We start from the raw sequence: 22,336 nt of genomic DNA, 5'->3' as shown, positions 1-22,336 counted from the left end.
CTTCCCGCAGGAGTGATACCTATTTATCTACTTGCACTTCATACTTTCAAACTGCTAGGTTGGCAGGAGCAGGGACCGAGCAACAGGAGCTCACCCTGTCACGGGGAATTGAAGCGCCGACCTACTGATCAGCAAGTCCTAGGCTCTGTGGTTTAACCCACAGCACCACCCGCGTCCCTATATAATTGCATTACCCATCTTTTTAATCAGCCTGTTTTCAGAAAAGTTACCTGTGTGTACTTATTAAAATATCCCATTCTATCTTTGGCACTCCTGCAGAGGCTATTTTTGAATACTGAAAAGAAGAATAGCTTCATGCTTCAGGTGGCAATTGTTAATTCAATTAACAAGGAATGCCATTTGGGGTGGAGTCTATCTTTAGTAAGATCAGTGTGGGTTTTGACGTTGACCTCTGTGGAACTGAACCATTTGTTTTTATTTTATTTTTGCTCCACTATATTTATTATTGACATTTTCCTCTTGCTCAGTAATACAATTTTTCCGGGTGGCTTACAAGAGAAGCTGGAAAACAATTACTGTACACACAAAAATTGGGCTGTAAAAGGATAAAATCTTATACAGGGTAAAACCAGCAGGTACAGCAAAGCTCACAGCAGCACCTGCTGCTGTAGCTTCCATGGTTAGCTAGATGTTTGGGAGGTGGCTGCCATGTAGAGCTTTTCTTGCTGGGCTGAAAGTGTGTCTGAGTCTATCTGCTGTTGATCCTGTCCTCCTCAACGTCACAGCCTTTCTGGTGTCCCAGGTATAGTGGGATACACAATCATTTTAGTTTGCTAGTATTTGTAGCTTCGTGTTTCTCTATTTAAATGTACATAACTGTTATGCAAATGTATCTTATAAACGCATCCCAAAAGTGGAGAATCAGGATAAATGCAGCCATTTCAGAGCTGAGTCCCTGAAGCTACAGGGGCTGTTTTGTTTTGTTTACTTATTTATAAGGGTGGTGTTTTTTACCCGCTCTTCATCTTAAAGTCCCATGGTGGATTATAACAATGTAATAAACAATTATACAGATAAAACAGTTACAATTATAGAACAAATAAAACTGTTCCAGATGGAACAGAACGGCTTGTCAGCTTTGTTTCCTGGTCTCTGCTGCTGGGACACAGCATTTGCACTCTGAAAATAAAAGTTGAAAATGAAAGTTGGAGGAAGAAAGTGACTGGTCACACTGTCAGGCTGTGGTGGTTCCAGGGCTATGAGGAGCCTGCAAAGCAGAGCAACACCCTCTTTCAGATCAGTAAGGAATGATTGGTTCTTGGCCAGTGCTTCAGGTTCAAGGCCTATGGAGTAATTGCTAAGGACAGGGTCAGACTGATCTACATGGATATTTAATATAGCCGAAACCAAGGGTGACATTGCTTTACTGAATCCTCTGAGTTTCCTTGTGAGATGAACCTCTCTCCAAAGGAGATATAACACATGGCTGAAGGTCACTGTGCACAGCCAGAATCCACCAATGGATTCTTCCAGAATCTCCTGCTGGGAAAAATTCAAAGCCGTTTGCCACAGGAATGAAACTGCCTGGTATACCAAGGGAGACAATGAGTGGGGTCTTATTCATTGATGGGCAGTTACCATAGGTGCTGCCAGAGAGCATATTTGCTCTCCCAACTGGTAACTTTATTGTGATTAAAATGTGTTCTCTTGCCATTGGTGATATGTGAGCATGCTTTGTCATAAAAGCCCTATCCTAGTTACCCCAGCAATCTGATCATAGAGATGAATGGTTGTTTCAATTGATGGTATATCACCAATGTTCTCCCATTCCCTGGGTGAGGTTTGGACTGAACATGGCTACTTTGTACTACAGGGGTGGGGGACTTAGTGAGAAGGCCCACTCTAACAGAGTCATGGAATTTGATGGATTCTGGAACGCTCCTGTTGAGGTTAGCGTCACACCATGGAATGAGAATACTGTTATAATTACATTTTCCTTTTACAAGCAAGGAACATTAGCCATTCTTTTAAATACCACAGAATGTTATTGAATATTTGATATAAAATCATTCTCTCTGTTTCCAGTTCAAATCTTCATTCATTCATTTATTCTTACATTCATATAACCAGCCTTTCTTGGATCATGGAATCCAACACAGCATACGAGTGGCTCCTAGGCAGTCACCCCATATCCCATAATGACAGAGCTGCAACAAAAATGGTGCCACCAACACGCAAAAAAGGAAATATTAGGTACCCCCCCCAAAAAAAGCCTAAGAAGGAAGGAAAAATACCCGAACAGTCCCAGAAATACTGACTGAGGAGGGAGGGGGGATGAAGTATAGGTAGAAAAACAGTAGAAAGAAACATTTAATTGTCTAGATAGGTCATTTCCTGGCTCACACTGGGAAACTATTTTAAAATGTCAATATGGATGGTAGAAATGGCTGGTCATAAATATCGGTGGAAAAGTCACAGATTTTAATGTAGCTGTAAGTCTACACACACACACACACACACACACACAGACACACACACACACACACACACCAGCAATCCATAATGGAGTGAAAACCCAAAATGGGCAGGGGACTCAAAACAGGCCAGTAAGAACTGCACATTCTCAGTGAGTGTGGAATGCTGACGGACTGCTGGATGGGTGGGCATGGAGTGAAGTCAGGGGAACCATCAGTAGAAGGATTCCACACTGTCCCGTTTTGCTTCAAGGCCCAACTTCTTACTCTTAATGTTTAGATCAAGTGTAGACATCTTTAGTGTATTGATTAAATATCACAGCAGAGGCTTGGATCCTAACTTTTCATTCTGTGAGCAGAAAGTGCTTTCCTACACAAATCCCCAACACCACGCTTACATAGACTTCTGCTGCTCACAGAAAGGTCCCCTAGGTGAACTTAATTCTCCTTCCAGGAACGAGCACACTGTCTGTGAATGGAGCAAAACTTCCAGTCCAAGTCATAGTTCCCATAACATACTAGAAAGAATTAAAATTTATCAAGGCATTGTTTTCTAGTAACACAAATCCTGAAAAAGGGGGGGGGGACTTAGGTGGAATCTATACCTATATAAAAAAGCATTCTGAAAATGCTTCTTTTTTAAAAAGCGTTTTAAAAAATACATTGAATTTTCCATAAGGCTCACCATCGTCATCTAGTGTCACATTGTATATTGAAATTTAAACACCCTTAAAACGTTTTATTTGCAGCCGTATAGCTGAGTCCACAGTCTTTGGACAAATGTTTCTGGACCTTCAAAAATAAGTATGCATAAAGTCAGACACTTTTCCAAGAAAAAAGCCTTCCACCTTTCATGTACTTACTGCCTGAAACTTGTTTTTAACATAGAAGCCACATATAAAGCAATTCTTTTCATTGTGTTCTGTTACCGAAGTAAACAACAATAGGTCTTTTCTTTATTCATTTTATAACCTCCCTAAAACATTTAGATATGTTCGTATCAATATTAATTATCAATATATTTCTTGTTCCATTCTCCAATAAACAAGCCATATTTCTACAAGTTGAGTTTGAAGTTTTTGGTGTTCATAAGAAGATAAGAAGTTTATTAGGAGAAGGAATAATTGCAGGATTATTTTTGCAGAAAAAAATGACTTATTCCTTGATTTATTTGGCAGTGTTGCTTAATGACATAATTTAAATATAATGTAATATGTTTTATGTTATAGTAAAGTATTGTAGCTATTCTGAGTTGTCAGCTGTGTTCAGTGGTACTCTGCTGAGTACCTTGAAATCCACTCTCTAGGTCCCAGAACAACTTGAGCAAGCAGTGAATTGAATTTTGGAAAATTGTGCCTGACCATGCTCTTTCTAAAGATAATGTCAAATGTATTTTTGACTCCACTGAATAGAAGTTAAGGTGACCTTGGATGTTCAGATTAATCTCCTAGGCACTTCCTATCTCCCGTCAGGGAATATTGTATGCTCTCATCAACATTAATAAAAATTGCACATTTGAACAAACAACAAAGAGGTCTATTGTTGTCCAGTCTGCATAATAAAAATAAAACAAAGATGCACTGATGTTTTCTTTTCTTTTCCTTTCTTTAGGATTCTTTTCACCATGGAAGACTCCAAAACCTGTAAGTTTTCTTCTCAAAGTCTTTGCATTATGACATGTGATTATGTGCTAGTTATTGCTTTTGAGTGCATTCAGTTTCAGTGGGAGAGAATTAACTGGGTGCTTCAAGTGGCAGTCCTATAGCCCAAGTGCCATTCCCTCAGCGAAGAGGGAGGTCCATGAATGGGATGCCACCTGTGATACCAGAGCCCCCCCCCCCCCCGGCTCTAAAACAGAGGATTCCCAAGCTTGTGCTGCTGGGGGCAGCCATGTTTATTCAGGACCCAAAGCCTTGTTACTCTTCCCAACACATCCACAAAATTTCCCTGAAAATTTCCCTCCCATTATAGCTACTGAGTGGGAACATCAAATTAACATCAAGATTGAGAGCAATACTATTTACTTCAGCTGGATTGTGTATTATGTGGTTATTTATCAGAATGCCTTTCTAACCATAAACACCTGGAAATAAACCCCATAGGACTGGATGGGGCTTTCTTTTGAAAGCATATGCTTAAGATCACACAGCACATCTTACCTCTTCAGGATTTTATACCGTCCTCATTTCAAGCAAGTTTGCAGAGTGGTCACAACATGGAAGTAAGCCTTTTTGAATTTAGTGGGGATTACCTACAGAACAGCATTTTTAGGATTATATTGTAACCTTTGTTCCTGTGTTTTGACCTGGAACCACCATGCTTCAAAACTCTCTGCAAAAACAGCTAGCTAATTAGTATTTCTTCCTAACGTCTAATCCTCCTTGCTTCCACCAGTCTGTTCAGCATAATTCACAAAGCATTTCTCAATAGGATTAGCCAAAGGTAAGTAGATTATATTAGATCCTGGCTGCCTTGTGGCCTGGCTGCAGGCAGGTATTTGTTATCTAAGCTAGGCAACAACATTTCAGACCTGCGGGAAAACTCGAGCCAAGGAGGTTCAGGGCAGAAACCCCAATTTCAGCCAAAGGGCCATGTTCTCCTCTTGGGCAACCTTCTGAAGGCCAGGCAACAGACATGGGCTAAGGCCAGCCAGAGGCCAAATAGCAGCAATGGCGGTGTCAGGAGGGCAGTTTGTGGCTCTGCCCCACCACACTGGTCACTATTGGGAAAAGGGAAGCAGAACGAGAGAGAGAATGAGAAATAAAAGCCTATCAGCTGGCAGTGGTTTCATCCCTGTCTTCAACTTGTTGACAAAGATCTTCAAGCATTTCTGATGTGTCAACTAAGCACAGGCCTCCTATAGAATATTCAACAGTCAATAGTCTAGCTACTTTTCACATGGTGAATGCAACATATTTCTGTTGTATTTCTCTCGAAGGGAATAAGAAATGGAAAAAGGAGTAAAATTATTTATATTCTTCACTGGGGAATGTGGCCCTCATGATGGAAAAGCTTCCCCACTCCTGTTTTACATAGTACTAGCTACCATGTACTCTGCAAATACATCAATTCCTGCTTTTGGAGACTCTTGATGGGGAGGGCAGGGAAAGAGAACCAACCCAAGCTGCTTCTGCCAGCTACAGATGAAATTCCTCAGCAAATCACCGCCCAAATCCCCACTGATGCAAAACACGCTTCTTTTAAAAAAGTGCTGGTGGCTGTGGTATTGCTGACTGAGACCACAGGACAAAGATAAAATACAAACCGTGCTTTACCTTGTAATAATCACATTCATTATTGATAAAACGCTCAAGGCTGCAAACCTATACATATGTACTTGAGCGTGAGCCCGTGAAACCCAATGGGGCTGATTTCTGAGTAGGTACAGAATGCAAGCTATGAACCGCGTGGGCATTGTACAGTTTTGTATAAACAAGACGTCGCCCTCGCCTGCAGGTGTTCAGTCTAAACCTTTGTTTTCTGCTGTCTGTTATTTATTATAGATGATGGAACGATGGGAGAATCAAGGCAGTCCACAGACAAGTTTATCTGCTCCAGCTATCCCACAGAACATCCCCTTTCCGCCTGCCCTTCACAGGAGTTCTTTTCCTGATTCAACAGAGGCCTTTGACCCAAGGAAACCAGACCCATATGAGCTGTATGAGAAATCACGAGCTATTTATGAAAGTAGGCGTAAGTGACAAATATGGTCCCCCTCCACAGAGCACTCGGAAACTTTAAACATTGCCTTATACACGTTCCAAAGCTGGCACAGTGGCACTGCTTGCCATAACTCAAAGCAAACCAAATAATAAATCCAATTAGTGTAGATGTTACAAAAAAAAAAAACCACTGCCATGAGTGCCTTCATACATTTATCCTAAATTTGCCTCCATTTGAGAGTGTGTTCCATCTATTTCTCTACTGATTAATTGCAATATAAATAGATGGGAGCTTTGCAAAAGCCATAACTGCTTTTGGTTGGTGCCTGTAATCATTTGCTTGCGTGTAAATTGGCATTTTGTTTAGGTTACCTGCTCTGACTCTCCCGCCCAACAATGCAGAACAATGAATGTCAAGTTATTTTTACAATGCAACCTTTGTTATATTTCACAATGAAAGTGCTTGAAAACTTACATCTATTTTCCCTGGTGTATTTGCAGTCCTCTCAGAACGCTGTATTGAAAATAAGACCTGCACGTTTTTATGGATATTATAAAGTGTCTTCCCGCATCTTACAGTAGGGTGTCATATTTATAGCTGCTGGTCTCCCAGGACCAAATTAGATGAAACAATGGCTGAGTCAGGATGAAAGAAATGAGCAAATGAGTTTTTGTGGATTGGGGAGCTTTGTGGGTGCGAAAGAGAGGCCCATGCATACAAAGAGCTTTCTGCTAGAATAGGAAGTCATATTCTCACTCCTTTATGTGTGTGAGAGACAGACAGAGTGCTATTTGGACATAGTGCTAAACTGTGGCTTAGTGTTATGCCTGAATGTACTCATAGTCTTGTTCATACTTAAGGCTCCTAGTGTTTGCCTCCTATGAGGAAGCGCACAGCTTCCTCAGACACCGCATTACACAACACTACACTACTGTACGGGATGCAGGTGGCACTGTGGGTTAAACCACAGAGCCTAGGACTTGCCGATCAGAAGGTTGGCGGTTCAAATCCCCGCAATGGGGTGAGCTCCCGTTGCTCAGTCCCTGCTCCTGCCAACCTAAAGGTAAAGGTAAAGGTAAAGGTACCCCTGCCCATACGGGCCAGTCTTGACAGACTCTGGGGTTGTGCGCCCATCTCACTCAAGAGGCCAGGGGCCAGCGCTGTCCGGAGACACTTCCGGGTCACGTGGCCAGCGTGACATCGCTGCTCTGGCGAGCCAGAGCCGCACACGGAAACGCCGTTTACCTTCCCGCTGGTAAGCGGTCCCTATTTATCTACTTGCACCCGGAGGTGCTTTCGAACTGCAAATCCCCGCAATGGGGTGAGCTCCCGTTGCTCAGTCCCTGCTCCTGCCAACCTAGCAGTTTGCAATAGGTACCGCTCCAGCAGGAAGGTAAACGGTGTTTCCATGCGCTGCTCTGGTTCGCCAGAAGCGGCTTAGTCATGCTGGCCACATGACCCAGAAGCTGTATACTGGCTCCCTCAGCCAGTAAAGTGAGATGAGCACCGCAACCCCAGAGTCAGCCATGACTGGACCCTAATGGTCAGGGGTCCCTTTACCTTTACACTACTGTACAAGAGATTCTCCCAACATTACAGTAAATACATTAGCTGTAATCTTTGTGGGCTTCAGCCATGGTGTTTCTCAGAATTACCTTCATTTGGGCCTGTTTACAAATGTGGACCAAGAAACCTGGAATGGAATTAGTAATGACCCTATTCAAACCCATTTTTGGAAAACAAGCTTGGATTGATTTTTTACTTGCCTTTTCCCCTTGGTACATCTATTGCTTTAGTGGCAGAATGTGGATGTGGTGCTGAAAGGTTATTCCCCAGCGAACTCCCTTCTGGGAATGGTTGTCAGAAGGAGTGACGGGAGGACCTGTTTAGCAAGCACTTTTTGAAACTCAGCATCTTTGCTTAAAAGATACTTGACTTGATCTAACACTTTAAAGACAGGGCAGTCCTTTTCCCAATAATTGCTCCCCATATGGGAGTCGCTCAACAGTAAATGAAATATTTTCACAGAGTCTTGCACTTGTTATTCAGCAGGGAGGCTCTTGAATAAAACTACTATAGACAGTGTCGAAAAGTGCAGAGTAAAGATTAACTTCTATCTGGTTAATAAAAAAAAGACTTGAGAGATAAAGAAGAATTAAAGAAGGCATCAATCAGTAGAAGAGATTATAACATGGGTAGGCAACTAAGGCCAGATCCGGCCCAATCACCTTCTAAATCTGGCCCGTGGGTGGTCCGGGAATCAGCGTGTCTTTACATGAGTAGAATGTGCCCTTTTATTTAAAATGTATCTCTGGGTTATTTGTAGGGCATAGCCCCCCCCCAAAAAAATATAGTCCTGTCCCCCGCAAGGTCTGAGGGACAGTGGACCAGCCCCCTGCTGAAAAAGTTTGCTGACACCTGGATTATAATCTTCAGCCTGGGACAAAGAATATATTTTCAGAGGATTACCTAATATCAAGTAATTTGTAAGGGTCATATTTAATTCATATTTTGGCCTAAATGTCATTCCAAACCTTCAAGTTAAGCAAAAGTTAAAGTTAAATAAATTTTGAACCTTGTAGCCTATATTAAAAACTGTGACAGTGGATCCCAAATGTTCCTGTATACCTGAAAGAACATCTGCACCCCCATCGTTTAGCCCGGAAACTGAGGCCCAGTTCCGAGGGTCTTTTAGTGGTTTCCTCAATGAGAGAAGTGAAATTACAGGGAACCAGGCAGAGGGCCTTCTCAATAGTGGCCACCGCCCTGTGGAACGCCCTCCCAGCAGATGTCAAACAGATAAGCAACTACACAAATTTCTGAAGACATCTGAAGGCAGCCTGGTATCAGGAAGTTTTCAGTGTTTGATGTTTGCTGTATTTTTATTATGTTGGAAGCCATACAGAGTGGCTGGGGCAAATCAGTTTGACATCTGATAGCAGGGCTTTCCACTGGGTGGGCACCACTGGTTCCCTGTAAGTTCAGTTCTTGCAGTGAGGGAACTGCCAGAAGACTTTTGGAACTGGACCTCTGTGTCCAGGGATGGAGATTCTCCTTCAGGTCTACAGTACCAAAGCCATTTAGGGCTTTAAAGGCCAGCACCAACACTTTGGTGAGCTTACAGAGGCTGCTCACTAATATAATTTTGCTTCATCTGGAAATGAAACAACCTTAACCTCTTACGTTAAAATTTATGCAATTCACACACCTGACTTCTTGTCAGTCTGCTCATAACACTAACGTGACTGTTTGCGTGAACTGTGATTCATTTTAGGAATGAGTAGCAAATTCTCTCTGGAGACCATTGACCCTCCTTATAGTGTTGGACTCCAACTCCCATCAGCCACAGCCAGCGTGGTCAGCGATAGTGGGAGTTGTAGTCCAGCAACATCTGGAGGGCCACAGATTCCCCACTATGGCCATAGATGGTTTTGAAGCAAACTGTTTAGCACAAAAAAATCAATGTTGTGTGTTATTGTGCTCATGTCCTGCTTACAGGCACCCCATAGGCATCTAGTTAGCCCCTGAGAGAACAAAATGCTGGACTAGATGGACCGTGGATCTGATCAAGCAGGGCTTTATGTTCTTGTATAATAAAGGAAGCATTAAGAACAAACACAAACATTGCAGAAAGCCTTAATCAAGGGTTCCATTGGCCAAGCAAGCCTTAAGACTACACCACCATATGCCCTTCTTCACATTGCTACAATGCATTGTTTCGATTTCTTGTGGCTGCGTTATACTGTCTTAATATATTAACTAGATTGCCTGTTTTATTGGGTGTAATCAGCTTCCTGAGCAAGACAATACAGAAAAGTGCCCTGGGAACATTCAACATCAATTTGAAACCCCAACCAGTCCGTGGTATGCTGCAGCAATTAGACTGGCAGGGGATCTGCAGAATAATTAGCCCAATATGTTGCATAACATCATACGCCAGCAGAATTTCCACTTTGGATGGGAGCACCCTTTTCTCATGCAACTCTCTTATGCAAAGTTTCAAAACAGCCTTCTGCTAGCAGAAAGGGCTTTGCACCAGCAGAAGGGCAACAATTGGGTGCAGTCTGTTTTTAGTGATTCTCTTGAAATGTGCACCTGAGCTCGAGTGAATGCACTTGAGTCTTTTTCATTCCTTTTCTCAACTTCATTTTCCCTTTAGGGTGCAATCCAAGGTGCTCTTTATACTGAGGAGATGGGAGGGTCATTATAAGGCTTGCTGCATTACTTCCTTGAATGTTGGCCAATGGAAATTTCCTCTCACCCATATAGTCCTGTGGAAGAATGTTATAAGTTCAGCAGCCCATGGTCATCGTTAGCATATTTTTTTATGCTGATATTGCTTAGATTCCAAGACCTTTTTCCCAGTGAGAGCAGAACATGCATCTTTCTAGTGAAATGAGCTGTATTGCTTGCTAAACTAAGGGAAATTCTAGAGGTGATATTAAATGAGCAAAAGGGGGTTTGGGGGAGAGTGGTTTTATTTTTCATTCGATTTTGCATAAAACGTGCTTGAGATGCTACACCAGTCCTCCCTTTCTTCCCTCAGTTATTTTTCTGCTTTGAAAATTGGCTGCTGGATTTAAAGTGAGAGTTTCCCTGAAGCTTTCTATATTAAGACATCAATCATGCACCGAAGTATAAAGTTGTCAGAAATCCACAGAAAATTCTGAAGTACACAATGGAATATCCTTTGTGTTTTCCATAACACAAAACCATTAGGCAGCTTTGTGTTTCTGAGGTTACGGTGCTTGTGAGGTTACAATTTGTGTTTAATGTATGTATATACAAATACATATACATAATCAGAAGCAGTTCAAATTGCAATCCAAGGCTGATGGATGACATGCAAGTGCCATTAAACAGGAAAACAAGATGCTGCTGAAACTTAAAATGTGAACCATGAGATATTCAGCTTTAACTACACACACACACACACACACACACACACACACACGAACTAAAAAATATCACTCTAACAGCATAACCCTACATATGTCTACTCAGAAGTAAGTCCCACTGAGTTCAATAGCAATTATTCCCAGGTTAGTTGGTATAGGTATACAGCCTAAAATGCTTATTATTGAAAATCCTTGTAATGCTTGTTAGTGTGATGAAAGAGGCTACAAATATTCCTGAACTTCTGGGTATTATAAAAACCCAGTCAGAGAGTTTCTTACTTTGTAGTGTTGATTAGTATATACAAGGTTGCAAAAGATGTAAGACTCATTTCAAGTTTACTTGAAAGAGATCTCCTATACGCAGATTTCCCTAGTACGAAAAAGGGCAGAATTAATAACCCTAAACATTTACAGCCTGAGATTTATTAATAGCTTTTTCTGTAAATGACTTGCTCCTGCATTTTAATGCATACTTCATATTTTCTGTCTTCGGATCTAAAGCTGCAGGAGATAATTTGAGAATTAATTAAGTATATATGCAATCAGGAAGATTGGCTGAAGAGCATCTGTAGTATATCTCTTTGAAGGAGAGTGTTAAATAAAGGAGAATGTTAAGTCATTACAGTGCTCCCTAAGCCCATTCTAGCCAAAATGATGGGCAGGACAACTTATGAGTTAGCAAGCAGAGTTATTCTATACATGTAAGCCCCACTGAGTTCAATGAGACTTACTCCAAGGTAAGTGTGCATAGATTCCCTATGCACATTTACCTGTGCACTTCATAGAAGCATCAGCGTCTGTGGAGTCACAAGGTGGTGGCAGAATTCACTGTGGCTGCCTAGCCTGTGGTTCGAAAGTCACCTGGCATCCACTACACTCATTATTAGCTACAGTTGAAATATAAGAAGTGTGAAATCCCTGCTTTGTCCCCTTCGTGGCATTTCTAAGAACCTAGGACCAGATCAGAACCCCTGTAGGAATATATATGGGGGTCGTCTTTGCCCTTATTGTGGAAGCTACACTCTCCTTCTGATCCCCATGGAGGAAGCAGCTACATGGTTTCCCATTGTATTGTCTGCTTCATAACAATCAAATTAGCACATATCATATGTATTTTCTCTGGTATGCTGTAGGCAATTTGTGTGCAATATAATTAACAAGTTGCCCTTTACATATATCTCAAGGTGATTTACAAACATACCATTAAAAACAGCTAAAACAGTTTTTAAAATGGTCCAAAACACAATAATTTATTTTTACAAGAGGGTGATGAGAAGATACAAAGAAGTTAGAGCTTTGATTAAAAATAAGGTTTAGAAGATGTTCAGACTGCAAATGGGCAATATTCTCAGTTTAGTAAACTTGCCAAAATTCTTCCCTCCTCATCTCTGTAGCTGCAATTTTGCATAGTTACACACACTTACTGGTTTCAGCAAGCCCTACCGAAACCCTGCCATGAATGGAGAAGAATGTTACTATGGAATAGTTTTCCCCCGTTGACAAGAGGAGGAATCAGAACTCTGTTTCCAAATTTAGTATTTCACACAATACTGTTTCCAGTGGACTAAATATAGGCTCTGGTCCCTCAACTGCATGTTAGAGTGGCCACAATCTCTTTCTTGGCTGTGAGTGTCAAGTAGAGCACCCATGTTATGTAACGTTTCACTGGCAGAATAACCATTATTTGCTTTGGGGGCTCCTGTGAGCTTCTATGGCAACTTTGCAGTCTGTGCATATCCACCTCCCACCCACCTCCCCTAAATGACATGCTAAAAACTAATGTTTAGAGCGGCCTTTTTTGTCAGCCATTCAGTAAAATTGCCTTCATTCTGGGGGGAAATGTAACTAGAGCTTCTTCCTGCCCACTTTTTAAAAGCACATTTAGATGTTGGATAATACAAAACATATCGTATATTTCTCAAACTATTCTGAGGACATCATAGGCTAGGGAACTTGTGGCCATCGGTCCCATCTGGCATGGCCAACAGGCAGGGACGGCGAGAGTTGTGATCCAGAAACCTTCAGTCCCACATCCCTGCCGTAAAGTATATTCAAGGATCATAAGCTATTGGTCCCATTTCCTGCATGCATGCACACAAAATACGTATTTACACTTCTTTCTCCAGATCTAGGAGATGTGATAGTTCATACATTTTATGAATTTAAAATAAGAATTAACCCTCCTGGCATCACAGGGAATGTGTATCAAATGGAGAGGAAAATGTAAGCAGCAAAGATTAAACTTTTCCTTGTGCGGCTCATCTTGGCAGAAAGAGTTACTCGTCATGGCAAAATGTTTTTGTTGGTTATAGAAGCTGACAATGTATCCAAAAGCATTTCCAGATGAGATTATGAAAATATCAGCATTAGAGAAAGTGCTGTGGATGAGAAGTGGTTTTGATTGCTGGCTGGCAAGGCGGCCCCAGAGGAGTTACGCTAATAGAAAGTGTCAGCTCTGCGACTGATGGCTGTATTAAAGACGTAGCAATCAGCTTCTCTTCAACCCGGCACACATTTACAAAAAGTTGCACAAGTTACATTTGCAGTTAGACAATTAGAAGGCTTTTATCTGAGAAGCGATGCAATGGGAATTTCACCGTGTAACTGAAGGAATGAAACATAAACCAGCCATCATAATTTATTATCTTCTAAAAGTATACAGTCCTACAGCTGCAAGTCCCACTGTGTTCAATGTAGCATTCATAGGAGTGAATCCTCACGGTGTATGTCTGTGTAGAAGTGTACCTAGGATGACAGTATCCTGTGGCAAAGATTGGACTGATACTGGAAAGAAGGGGAAGGCATGAGAGTTGGCTTCTTCTTCCTATGGATCAGAAGAGGCTCACCCAATAGGAGGGAGAGGAACAAAGCAGCAGGGAGGTCAACGCAGTGAAGGCTTATCAGCAATGCCACTGCTAGGAAACTATAATAAATAATATAAAAAACTAGTGCTGTGTCTCCACCCCACTGGGAAGCTGCTTCTACTCTGGATGTAGAATCCATTGATTGCCTTCTCTAGTCTTGATGGGTCATCCCTACAGTGCATCGGCTCCACTGCTGAATGGTGGTTTGAACTTCCATGTGATCTGGCCTCTGATAGTTTTCTCATACTAGCAATAACCTTCATTTCAGCACTTGTTGTGCTGGATCTAATAATATCATGTGGCCTGATTTCTTTATTTTTTTTAAAAAAAGAAATAATATAGGGAGTTCTTTTTTTCCAAAAAGGCTGAGCAGAATAGACCAACTCTGTAACAACTATTCAGTCATTTCCCTCCCAGATTTCATATTCTGTTTGTTTACAAAATATGCATATCAGACAATAATCAATATAATAAGAAATGTTTTTCTCAGGGGGGGGGGAAATGGCAGCCAGAGATTTCTAGTTTAAATAGTAATTATTCAAAAATTGCATTGTAGAACCACAACACTAGATACATTGCTTTCCATGGAAACAAAGCTGGAATGAATAATTTTATTGAAATATATATTGTCACACACAAGTAATTATTTGGAATACCTAACATGATCTACTGGACGATTATTATTCACCAAACTAATTGATTTTTTTTTTGGGGGGGGGGAATAGAAAAGAGGTACTGCATATGTAATTTCACTGAAGCTGGAACTGCAGAAAATCCCCAGATATGTAGCCACTGATTTCTCCAAAATCTATGATAGTTGCCAGCATATATGCTATGCACCAATTCAAGATTGGGAACAAATGAGTACACAAATTGCAGACAACCTCACTTGGGGCAGGACAGGACATCATTATGATCATGAAGCCATACATTGCCGTTCAATCAGCCTAATCAAATTATGCCCACCTAATTTTGGACAAATGTTAAAAGTTGCTTCCTTGGAAGAGGGATCAACTGTAAAATAACTCTGGAACTGTAGCTCTGTGAGCGGAATACGGGTATATAGTTCCCAGGATTCTTTGGGGGAAGCCATGGTTGTTTGAAGTGGTATGATACTGCTTTAAATGTAGAGTGCAGATGCAGCATCAGTGAGTCTTGCCCCCACCCACTGCACTGATGGTTAAGAGCAGTTCTAGAAACAGGGTTGTGCTGCATACATCAGTATTCCAGCAGTTTAAGTACTATAGCTTACCCCAGAGCATGCTGGGAATTGTAGTATGCTGAGGTTGCCAGGGGTTCTCTGTCTAAAATCCCTAGCTTCCTGACAGAAGCACCATTTCCAGGTTTCCTTGGTGAGAGTGAAAACCAGACTTGACCAGTTTAAGAGCCAAGCTGGAAGCCAGTTACAGATAGGTAGCCGTGTTGGTCTGCCATAGTCAAAACAAAAAAAATTCCTTCCAGTAGCACCTTAAAGACCAACTAAGTTAGTTCTTGGTATGATACGGTATCTGAAGAAGTGTGCATGCACACGAAAGCTCATACCAAGAACTAACTTAGTTGGTCTTTAAGGTGCTACTGGAAGGAAGCTGGAAGCCATCACTGAGTTTTTTTAAAATAAAAAAATAGCTGGGGGAGGAGCACTTTTCATCAGGAGTACAGTACACAAAGGGAAGATTTAACTTTACCCTTCCCAGATTATATCATTGAAAATCACCCCCAAAGCGAGTAAAGCATTTTTTTACAAAACTAATAGGGGAGCATTTCAGCCACTGATGAAAGGGTTAAACTGTTCCCCTGTGCATAGCAGTCCTGATGAAAATATCTTTCTACTCCACATGTCGATATCATCATCATCATCATCATTTTATTTCTATGCCAACAATTAAAACAATGCTCAAGGCGGCTTACAATATGTCTGCTATTTTAATAATAATAATAATAATAATGATAATAATAATAATGTTCTTCCATTCAGCATCATGACTAGTTTTGCCCTGAATCTGCAGTGTAAATCCAGGCTTGGTCAAACTGAAAACCCAAGAGAAATTGATCTATCTCTTCCACACTAGGCTAGATGTGGCCCCTCAGCAACAGTTGCTGGAGCATTTGGAGATTTGTCCAGACTTGAACTGAGGGCTGTCACATATGAGATTCAGAAGTATTAAAGTGTCTGTGTTCATATGTTTTGGTTGTGCTGTAACTGTGCTAGCCAGAGTGCCTCCATTTCTGCACATAGCTCTTGCTTGTTCCTCTTAACCCAGACGAGATCCCCACATATGTATGGGCAACCACAGAGACTGTGTTTATGTTCAGAAGGACAAGTCTATACTTGCCTGCTCTGTTACTCAACCATCCAGGGATCAGGCTGTCCCCTGGGGCAGCTAATAACCAAGTTTTCCTGTAAATTTATAGTTCTATTTGTCAGGGTTTGGAGGGGTCTTTGGTGTTCAGTCTTCCATCACAGCTGGAAAAAATGAAATCCATGCTGTGTATCTCTGCAGAAGAGGTAGAAAAGAGCATGAATTTCTAATTCCTGCCATCTGCTTTTGTGACCAAGCAAGCTATAAACTGCCTGCACATTGTGAAACCTAATGAACATAGACACAACTTTGTACTTTTTATTTGCCTGACTAAAATAAAACGAGTAGATGTGTATAGGGTTGCATTGTAAATCTTATCAATGTCCCAAAATACCCTTTGACATATACATTGAGCAGGGTGAGCTTGTTTCATTTGAGGTATTTAACTTAATGCTGAAGGCTGTCATTTGAAAAGAAAGTGTGGTATTTATTTATTTTTATTTCTTTATTTACCAGCTGCATGTTGATAACAAGCAACTATCATTGAATTGAAGTTACTTCTTAATTTGCTCTGTTTTCAACAAATGTATCTATACAGATGTGCTTCAGCTAAAACCAGACACAATAACGTGAGAAAAGTCTGTTCAAAGATTAAATAAATAAAAAGCGTTTGCTATTTCATATTGAAGCAGAAAAAGCAAAACTGCATTTTTACATGTCTAGACAAATTTATTTCACCTTTAATTCCACATTTTCCTATTCAGAGCAAGTGCCGCCCAGGACTGGTTTTCGAATGGATTCCTCTGGCAAGTATTTCTCTGCCTTCATTGTGCTAACATATCTATTGTCCATTGCATGTCCTTGTGACTGTGCTTCTTTTAATCATGGCTCAGGGGTCAGGAAAATCATGAGTGCCTAATCACCATTCTGCATTGTTTTTCTTCTTTAAAAAGACAAAGACTTTTCATCTAATAAATACCCATTATGGGAAGGAGCAAGTGTTCCTTTAAAAAAAATAATCTCAAAACATATATGTGGAAACATGTAACCATGTTTATGATCATTAGAGAGCCAGTGTGGTGTAGTGGTTAAAAGCGATAGACTCGTAATCTGGTGAACCAGGTTCGCCTCTCCGCTCCTCCACATGCAGCTGCTGGGTGACCTTGGGCCAGTCACACTTCTTTGAAGTCTCTCAGCCCCACTCACCTCACAGAGTGTTTGTTGTGGGGGAGGAAGAGAAAGGAGAATGTTAGCCGCTTTGAGACTCCTTCAGGTAGTGATAAAGCGGGATATATTATCCAAATCCATTAGATTAATAAGCTTAATAAAATATCAAAGTCCAGAGGATTTGTGTTCACATTGTCATTTAGGCTTTCACAATAATATAGGCTGTCCTGCCTACAGAAATGGTGGGATAGAGGGTGAGGTGGATCCTGTTCTATAACTGTCATCCTTGTAGAGAGCCAGTGTGGTGTAGTGGTTAAGAGCGGTAGTCGCGTAATCTGGGGAACCGGGTTCGCGTCTCCGCTCCTCCACATGCAGCTGATGGGTGACCTTGGGCCAGTCGCACTTCTCTGAAATCTCTCAGCCCCACTCACCTCGCAGAGTGTTTGTTGTGGGGGAGGAAGGGAAAGGAGAATGTTAGCTGCTTTGAGACTCCTTCGGGTAGTGATAAAGTGGGATATCGAATCCAAACTCTTCTTCTTGTATGTAATTTTTATTCACTTCCATACCATAATGGTATCAGTAGCAGATGGCAGAGCAGGGTATCACTTCTCACCTGACCTCCAGTTAGTCAGGTCACTGCAGCTTACCAGGAAAGAGAGTGGGAAGGGCAAGGCAGCAAGGTTGGTGGGGTGCAAATGCATCAGCAGAGCCAATCCAGTGCTCCTGCGGGTGCATTTGCACTGCACCAACCTGGCCTCTCTCTCTCCCTCCCTCCCAGTAAGCAGCAGCAATGCAAATGACCAGAGTTCGGGTAAGCACCAGCGCCCCACCACTATGCGCTGGTGGGCTTGGTATTATGACAAAATACATGGGCATATGGCTAAGTTCACAGAAAAACACAACCCCCTGATCTGACAAACTGAAAGGGTGAAGTGGTGCTGTCTCTATGCCTGGCTCTGCTTGGCTCCTTTGGGCTCCACCAGCAGAAGCTGAAAGCATGGGAAGTGAAAGCTATAGCTACCAGCAGGAAACTCTCAAAACATGATGCTTCTGAGGTACAGTGGGAAGCAGGAAGGATGGAGTTGGCCTGGCTAAGGATCTGCTGTGTCCTAAGTTGGTTCAGCAACCATCAGTGCGCACAAACCAGTGGTCCCCTCTAGCTTGCGTGTGCAGCAGGACTGCTGGGTGAAGTGGTGGCTCCTTTTGTCATCTTCAAGGAATGCATACAAGGGAGGGCAGTATGTTATGGTAATGAAGGCTACTGCTCTTTTTTCATCAAGCAGTACTAGTGATATATTTAACCGCTGGGCCTCCCTGCTGGAAAGAGGGGCATTTCTTGAATTTCTGCACGCTATGGAACTGTTAGTGGAAGGCTCATGAGGTCTGCCCAAAGTTCACAAACTTAACCTATGCCTCCAGGTTGGCCTCCCCAGTATTTTTAATTCTCCTACTTTTCTACAGTGTTTGCTTGAAATATACTCGGAGTCGAGAGTGGATTTCATGCTCTTTATTCAGCTCATAGTGGTGAGGAGGAATGAAAGTTCCTCCAAAATATCTGCTTTATATACATTATTTACACAATGGGCTACACGTGATTGGCTAATTCCGGGATTCTCCTGTAGGCCAATCAGGTTGTGGATTCACTTCCACCTGGAACTGGATTGGGTGGCTCCTGCGGACCAATCAGACTGCTGCATTTTGGTTCCTATTGTTCTAGGACCAATCAGACTGCTGCATTTTGGATCCTATTGTTCTAGAACCAATCAGACTGCTGCATTTTGGATCCTATTCAACTCAGTACATAACATTGCTCTTTAGTTGAATTGAAAACATTGGATTGGATGCAAAGGTTCCCTTTCTCTAAAGGAAGAAGCTTCCTCTAGTGGATCCAATTCATTGCATTTCCAAAAATATTTGCATTGGAATTCTACTTCTCCCTCCTTGACATTTTGTCTCTCAGGCAAAGATAAAGGGAAAAGTCTCCTCTTTTTGCCACTTCCTATTATTTAAAGTTAGTGACCAGTGGGCTGTTTGCTTTACAAAGCACAGTCTCTGCCTAGAGGGCTTATTGTGCTCGAATGTTTTGGTTTCCGGGAAAACTGAATAATCATGGGCACCATCCCTTTTCATGAAGCTCTCTATTTATTTTCATTACAATGCAGACAAGATTCAAGTACAGAAGTATATAATACAGCGTTTCTAGCTTAACCCAGTGTGGAAGGTCAATCCCCCGAAACATTTGTGAGACCTCCATTCATAAAATACAATTTTCTACATTTATCCACAATAAATTATTAAGAAGCGCGTGGTGAAAAATTCAGCTTGGAAAATGGTAGAGTATGCATATCCACGGCCCATATTGGATCCTGCTGTTATTTATTCATTTTTCGTCGTCCCCCCCCCCCCACAAGAGCCAATCACTTCGATTTTTAATTATTACTAAATGACCCCGTATTTATTTTGCTGAAACATATTTCTGAGTAGCTTCGAAATGTTACTTTGGGGACATTCCATAGCAAATCAATGAACATGGGTTGAATTATTAATATTTATGGATTTTACTATACATGTTGACTTTTTAAAAGAATTTTTAAATTATTTTCTTTAGGACATATTCTGACCATGTCCAACCTGCTATGCTACAATAGTTTCATATAGGAATTGCTAATAGTCAGGTAAAAGAGCCCACTAACACAAATGTTCCAGGAATAATTCTGCTAGTTCCAAAGGGTAAGGGTGTTCTTTTTTTAAAAAAAAATCACATTTCACTATTGTGGGGGGAGTGGAATGTATAGAGAGCCACCAATTGCTGCTGTTTAGAAAAAGGGAAGTTTTTCATTCCTGGAAGAACCTCCTTCCTCTAGACCAGGGTGGTCCAACATGCTGCCGTCCCAAAGCCAGGCAACCAAGGTACTGGGCTTCCTCGTGCCCAAAGCCTATTAAGCACTTTCTCAGCTTTGGGAAGGAGATGGGAGAGCCTCGCACCTCCCCAAAGCCCGACACCTCGCTTAGCAGTACAGGGGCTGGTGGGGTTATACAATTTTGGGCTTGCTCCACGCCCCACCACCCCCAATACAGAGAGAGAGTTGTTGTTGTCGTTTAGTCGTGTCCGACTCTTCATGACCCCCTGGACCAGAGCACACCAGGCACTCCTGTCTTCCACTGCCTCCCGCAGTTTGGTCAAACTCATTCTGGTAGCTTCGAGAACACTATCCAACCATCTCGTCTTCTGTCATCCCCTTCTCCTTGTACCCTCCATCTTTCCCAACATCAGGGTCTTTTCCAGGGAGTCTTCTCTTCTCATGAGGTGGCCAAAGTATTGGAGCCTCAGCCTCAGCTTCACGATCTGTCCTTCCAGTGAGCACTCAGTGCTGGTTTCCTTAAGAATGGATAGGTTTGTTCTTCTTGCAGACACACACACAGAGAGAGAGTCCTAAATCCCTGTTATCTTCATTACACATAAAACTATTCACACTTTAGAACATTTCAGATGCATTTCAGGTAACCCTACAATAATCTAGGTTCAAAGTAAACATGACAGTGGCAGGTCTGTCTCAGTCCAGATTATTATTATTATTATTATTATTATTATTATTATTAAAATGTATATACTACGCTTCATCACAGGGTGGTACTGCAGTCACAGAAAAAGCTGGCTGCTCCAGCGAGGGGTTGCTCCACCCTTCTCCTGCCCACACCTTCCTTCCCTGATAGGGGAGCTTCAGAGCACACACTTATTAGCCTATTTTGCTATTAAAAATCAGAACTCTCCTGCTCTATATGTTATATGGGCAGATCCAGGTTTAAACATATATAACTGTCAACATCACAGCTAATCTGTCCCTCAGCCTCAGTTTTTACAGGTGGCACTAATGACAGTGATCATGAACCTTCAGAGCAGGGGTTCTTCAAAACTGGTATTTTAAATGACGGGGCTCAAAGTTTTTGCAGCAGGTTTCTCATGCTACAAAATCTCCCTGGTTTTAAACAATGCATTTCCATCAAAGAACAAATGACAAGATGAAATTGGTTTGTGGAGTTCACTGCCGCAGGCTGGCTTGCTCAGATGCCTTTCAAAGAGGAACTGACCAAATCAAGGAGAGTCGGTCAATGGCTACTTGTCATGAGGACTCTATGCAGATTCCATGTTTGGAGTTCCTTTGGGGAGAACTCCAAACACTTCCTGCTTTTGGGCCTCCCAAAGGCATCTGGCAGGCAACTGCATGAAGCAGGATGCTGAACTAGATGGACCACTGCTGTGATCTAGCAAAACTTCTTGTATGTTCTTAAGGCATTCCTTATGGTGGGAAAATAGTGGGAAAGGAGCAGCAGGAAGTCATATGTGCATGATTAAAAATGTTTACACCACTCCTCAGACATCAGGGTAAACCCACTTATTTCTAAATAGAGAATTTCTCATTGGAAGGAGGAAAATGCTATGTGCCTCTTACAAATACTCTTATTCATATTCAGAATGCAGAGCAGTTTATGTGTAGCAGTCAATTTTCCTTCATTCAGAGTTACCTTGTGGGCATTTGATTTGATAGTTCCATCTTCAAGTACCTGTGTTTTCTTCCTGTCCCTATTCCACACACTCTGTCTTGTTTCTGTTTGCATCGGCTCTGGTGGGACTGTCATGTATCATTTAATGATCTAAACACTGGGCAGCTCAGTTTTTTGTAGAAAGAAACTCAAAACATTTTACACCTAAACGACATCTTATCTTATACCAGGTCCAGATTACAAGGAGTTGGATGTTCATCTTCGGAGAATGGAATCTGGATTTGGCTTCAGAATTCTTGGAGGAGATGAACCTGGACAGCCCGTGAGTTGTTTCTTTTGACTTTCTACTCTATAGCTTCAGCATCTTCGCTATCTGTCAGAAAAATATCACTTTGTATAATGGTCATATTGGAACGGCACTGTTTCTTGTTCAGACATTGAAAAAGACAGGACTCTCGAGCTATAAGCATCTCCATCTAAAATCTGTCATTGTGAATCAGTCTGTA

The 22,336-nt window shown here is 41.7% G+C and overlaps 1 protein-coding gene across 18 annotated transcripts in view; it reads left to right on the top strand.

Annotated features, from left to right (window-relative positions):
- The window catches only part of MAGI2 (membrane associated guanylate kinase, WW and PDZ domain containing 2), a 618,641-nt gene that overhangs the window by 520,327 nt on the left and 75,978 nt on the right, over positions 1–22,336 (top strand). For 15 of the 18 annotated variants that reach the window (XM_079993549.1, XM_079993547.1, XM_079993552.1 and 12 more), the window contains 3 exons: positions 4,047–4,078; positions 5,939–6,128; positions 22,061–22,152. In XM_079993549.1, coding sequence (XP_079849675.1) covers positions 4,047–4,078; positions 5,939–6,128; positions 22,061–22,152 — 314 coding nt within the window. Of the gene's footprint in view, positions 1–4,046; positions 4,079–5,938; positions 6,129–16,924; positions 16,967–22,060; positions 22,153–22,336 lie in introns of all 18 variants that reach the window. The other 3 variants (XM_079993545.1, XM_079993546.1, XM_079993548.1) reach the window with 2 other exon arrangements.

The sequence above is a fragment of the Podarcis cretensis genome (genome assembly GCF_951804945.1).
Source record: "Podarcis cretensis genome assembly, chromosome: 10".
NCBI classification, from domain to species: domain Eukaryota; kingdom Metazoa; phylum Chordata; class Lepidosauria; order Squamata; family Lacertidae; genus Podarcis; species Podarcis cretensis.
Note: the sequence above shows the minus strand (reverse complement) of the source record. Positions and strands in the feature narration are given on the sequence as shown.